The sequence below is a fragment of the Budorcas taxicolor genome, chromosome 9 (genome assembly GCF_023091745.1).
Source record: "Budorcas taxicolor isolate Tak-1 chromosome 9, Takin1.1, whole genome shotgun sequence".
Taxonomy (NCBI): domain Eukaryota; kingdom Metazoa; phylum Chordata; class Mammalia; order Artiodactyla; family Bovidae; genus Budorcas; species Budorcas taxicolor.
In genome coordinates this window covers 61,383,290-61,387,878 of record NC_068918.1, presented here as the reverse complement: position 1 = coordinate 61,387,878, position 4,589 = coordinate 61,383,290, and the positions used below count along the sequence as shown (strand labels likewise).

The 4,589-nt window shown below is 50.5% G+C and overlaps 1 protein-coding gene across 1 annotated transcript; it reads left to right on the top strand.

The window, feature by feature from the left end:
* Positions 1–1,120: 1,120 nt before the first annotated feature.
* CCN2 (cellular communication network factor 2) lies at positions 1,121–4,302 on the top strand. The gene is made up of 5 exons (XM_052645682.1): positions 1,121–1,372; positions 1,488–1,710; positions 2,000–2,251; positions 2,370–2,581; positions 2,957–4,302. Exons 1-5 carry the CDS (start codon positions 1,307–1,309, stop codon positions 3,251–3,253), a joined length of 1,050 nt encoding a protein of 349 aa, XP_052501642.1. The 5' UTR covers positions 1,121–1,306; the 3' UTR covers positions 3,254–4,302.
* The last annotated feature ends 287 nt before the right edge of the window (positions 4,303–4,589 follow it).

Sequence of the window (4,589 nt, the reverse complement as noted above, 5' to 3'; positions counted from 1 at the left end):
CATAACTGGATTTTTTTTATACTGCCAGACAAACCAAGACCAATTCACATTCAAAGATTATAGGTTTTAGTATAAGAAAAATCACTCATTTTTCAAATACCCATGACTGTGTTTAAAACTCCCCAAGTAAACCCCAAGCTTCATACTGGTCTCCTCCTGTAAGGTTTTCCTGTCTTCCCACCCCTTTTTACATCCCAACACCCAGGGCTTCTACCTACCCAGCACAGAATCAGTTGTCCTGACATAACAGACCGATTTTTTCTGTAAGTGTTGATGCCCAATCATCCCTTTTCCCTCTCTATGGCCACAACACTAAAACTGCTACATATTAAGAGAACACAAAGAAAGTGTGGAAATCTCTCCCATAAAACTGCATCCATACTCAGACCCCTGGCTTTATTCTCTTTCTACTCTGGCCATGGGCACCCACATTATTTCATGTGACAAGTGATCAATTTCCTACATCCCCAACATATGGAATTCAGAGATTTGCAGGTATGCGTCTGCTTCTTGGGGATTTCAAGCAGTTAAAGAAAATGAACCCCTCTTGTGCCCTCTGAAGAGTTTCAAAGGCAGACAGCCTCTAAAACTAAAAATCATTACCAAAAAATAAAAAGGAAACCTTTTCGAATTTTTCAGGAATCCCTGCTATTAGCCTTTCTTTTCTCAGCTATCTCCTACAAAGGATTTACGTCAGTGGGTAGAACAGGCACAGCTATCAGAAACAGAAATGAGTGGTATTTTTTAAAAAGTAGTATAAAAATAATAATAAAATCACTGCCGATGTGTTTTTATATGATATAAATCAGGAGTGATGCGAAGAGGCAAGGGGGGAAAAATCCTATTTGGTGGCTGGAAATACTGAGCCCCTTTTTTTTTTTTTTTTTCGGTGAGCTGGAGTGTGCCAGCTTTTTCAGACGGGAGGAATGCTGAGTGTCAAGGGGTCAGGATCAATCCGGTGTGAGTTGATGAGGCAGGAAGGTGGGGAGGAATGCGAGGAATGTCCCTGTTTGTGTAGGACTCCATTCAGCTCATTGGCGAGCCGGGGCCGCCCGGAGAGTATAAAAGCCTCGGGCCGCCCGCCCCGGCCTCACACAACAACTCTTCCCCGCTGAGAGGAGGCAGCCAGTGCGACTCCCACCGCCGGCGACCCACCTCCTCCAGTCCGACGGCAGCCGCCCCGGCCGACAGCTCCCGAGACCGCAGCCCGGCGCGCCCCTACCCCCGCCTCCGGCCCAAACCCGCGCCGCCCGCCCGGCCAGCCACCTCTCGCCGCCCGCCGCCCGCCGGCTGCAGCGCCCCGACCATGTCAGCCACCGGCCTGAGCCCGGTCCGCTGCGCCTTCGTGCTCCTGCTCGCCCTCTGCAGCCGGGTAAGCACCGAAGACCCCGCAGCGGCCGGCGCCGGGGGGAGGGACGCGGAGGGCGGGAAGGGGGCCAGGCGGCGCCGAGGGGCGTGCGTCGCCTGACCGCCGCCTCCCTCCGCAGTCCGCCTCCGGCCAGGACTGCAGCGCCCCGTGCCAGTGCCCTGCCGGCCCGGCGCCGCGCTGCCCCGCCGGCGTCAGCTTGGTGCTGGACGGCTGCGGCTGCTGCCGCGTGTGCGCCAAGCAGCTGAGCGAGCTGTGTACCGAGCGCGACCCCTGCGATCCGCACAAGGGCCTCTTCTGCGACTTCGGCTCCCCGGCCAACCGCAAGATCGGCGTATGCACCGGTAAGACCTGCAGCCCCCGCCCCCACCCCACCTCCCCGGGCCCCTCGACCCCGACCCCAACACTGGGGTCCCGGAGTGGGGGACAGTCGATGACCTCGTCCCTCACACCCACCTTCCCGCTAACGGAAAATAACGCCGCTCGAATTGGGTCCCTTCCTCCCCTTCGGCTGTTTCCAGCCTTCCCCCTGGAGCCCAGCTTCCAGCTCCCATCCCCGATGCGCTTCCTGTTGGAGCCTCCAGAATGAGGCTTGAGCCCTGCATCCCCCCCTTTTCCCTTCCTCTCCTTCAGCTAAAGATGGTGCCCCCTGCGTCTTCGGAGGAACTGTGTACCGGAGCGGAGAGTCTTTTCAGAGCAGCTGCAAATACCAGTGCACGTGTCTGGACGGGTCGGTGGGCTGCGTGCCCCTATGCAGCGTGGACATCCGCCTGCCCAGCCCCGACTGCCCCTTCCCGCGGAGGGTCAAGCTGCCCGGGAAATGCTGCGAGGAGTGGGTGTGTGATGAGCCCAAGGAGCACACCGTGGTCGGCCCTGCCCTCGCAGGTGAGCTGAGCCTCCTGCGTGATTCTCCCCCAGGGGCCGAGTCCTGACTTGGCCGAGGGCAAGGGGAAGTGTCTTAGCCTAGTGTCTCACCTTGTGTTTGTGTGCTCTGCTCTCATAGCTTACCGGCCGGAAGACACGTTTGGCCCAGACCCAACCATGATCCGAGCCAACTGCCTGGTCCAGACCACAGAGTGGAGTGCCTGTTCCAAGACCTGCGGAATGGGCATCTCCACCCGGGTTACCAATGACAACGCCTTCTGCAGGCTGGAGAAGCAGAGCCGCCTCTGCATGGTCAGGCCTTGCGAAGCTGACCTGGAGGAGAATATTAAGGTATGGTGTTCTGTTTCTGTTGACTCCTGGTCATGGAACAAGAGTGGACTGGCCTACAGCTAGGTCTCTTATCACCCCTGTTACAGAGGCCTGTTATCTCCAAAAATACCATTGAGCTGTTTTACTGGGATGAGACCTTCCCTAATAGAAACCACCAGTTTTCTACTAGGAAATCCTCCACAGCCCTGTTTCATTCAAGACACCCCCAAAGATGCCATGTCTATTTTTGGAAAACTGGCAAATGAGACTCAAACTTTCCCTCCTCAAAATATAAACAGAAGTTAGATGCCCGGGAGACTAGAACACACAGAGGTTGAAGAAAGCCACACCCCTTGCAGAGTCATTGATTTTTCTCTCCTCCCTTGTCTTCCTCAGAAAGGCAAAAAGTGCATCCGGACCCCCAAAATCTCCAAGCCTATCAAGTTTGAGCTCTCTGGCTGCACCAGCATGAAGACATACCGAGCTAAATTCTGCGGAGTGTGCACAGACGGGCGGTGCTGCACCCCTCACAGAACCACCACCCTTCCTGTGGAGTTCAAGTGTCCTGATGGGGAAGTCATGAAGAAGAGCATGATGTTCATCAAGACCTGTGCCTGCCATTACAACTGCCCCGGAGACAATGACATCTTCGAGTCACTGTACTACAGGAAGATGTATGGAGACATGGCCTAAAGCCAGAGACAGTGAGACATGTGGACATTTTAGGCTGTCACTTGAATCGATTCACATCTCATTTTTGTGTACACGTGATTTCAGTGGCACAAGTTATCTAAATCTGTGCTTCTAACGGGGGAAAAGAAAAATTCCCACCAAATTCAAAATACTGTGCCATGTGATATTCAAACAAATAGTCCATCAACCCCAGACACTGGTTTGAAGAAATTGAGACTTGACCATAGGACTATATTAGTGCGCAGCGCCAGCATGTATGCTAGGAGCAGTGGGAGGAGGCCAGTAGAAAGTCTTGTCATCTTTAGGGGTAGTGATGTGACTGCTATTTGGAATGTCACTGAAAAGAAAAACTTTAGCATGCTCACTGACCTGCCTATAGCTCCAGCGACAGCTCGGATGTGCATTCTCCAGCCATCATGAGGCTGAGTCAAGTTCGTCTTTAAGTCAGAACAGCAGATTCAGCTATGACATTTCTGATTCGATGACATTGTTCAGGAATCAGAATTCTGTCTATTAGACTGGACAGCTTGTGGCAAGCTAATTTGCCTGTAACAAGCCAGATTTTTTTTTATTGATACTGTAAATATTGTGTGTATATATATATATTTGTACAGTTATCTAAGTTAATTTAAAGTTGTTTGTGCCTTTTTATGTTTTTAATGCTTTGATATTTCAAGTGTTAGCCTCAATTCTGAACACCATAGGTAGGACGGAAAGCTTGTCGGATAATTCAAAGCATGAAATGGATATTCAAATAGAAATTCTGTGCAGTTGGAGCAACAGTCCATCCAAACAGGTTGTTTGCTGAAGATGAGGCAGTGATGTCCTTCAAAGTCTGATCTGTAGGTTGGAAACGTGGTAGCCTCACTTTTAACGAACAAATGACCTTTATTAAAAACGAGTGGCTCTGTATAGCTGATTGGTTTTTCCACCTGGAAGCATTTGTCTCTACTTTGACTATGACTGTTTTTTGGACAGTTTATTTGTTGAGAGTGTGACCAAAAGTTACATGTTTGCACCTTTCTAGTTGAAAATAAAGTATATATTTTTTCTATAAAGGGCTTGGTTTTTCATTTATTAAACGGGAAGTTTTTGTCTTAAAACTGTGCACTTATAATTTTCTAAATATCTTTTTCTCATCTATCCTTATCAATTGGTTGATCCCTTCAATAGAATTTTTACATAAACATATTTCACAATGAATCAGGTGTCACAAATTTACAGGCATACACACTGTTGAGCACATAGGCACTTTTCATTATCTTCACTGCTGCTGCTGCTGCTAAGTCGCTTCAGTAGTGTCCAACTCTGTGCGATCCCATAGACGGCAGCCCAC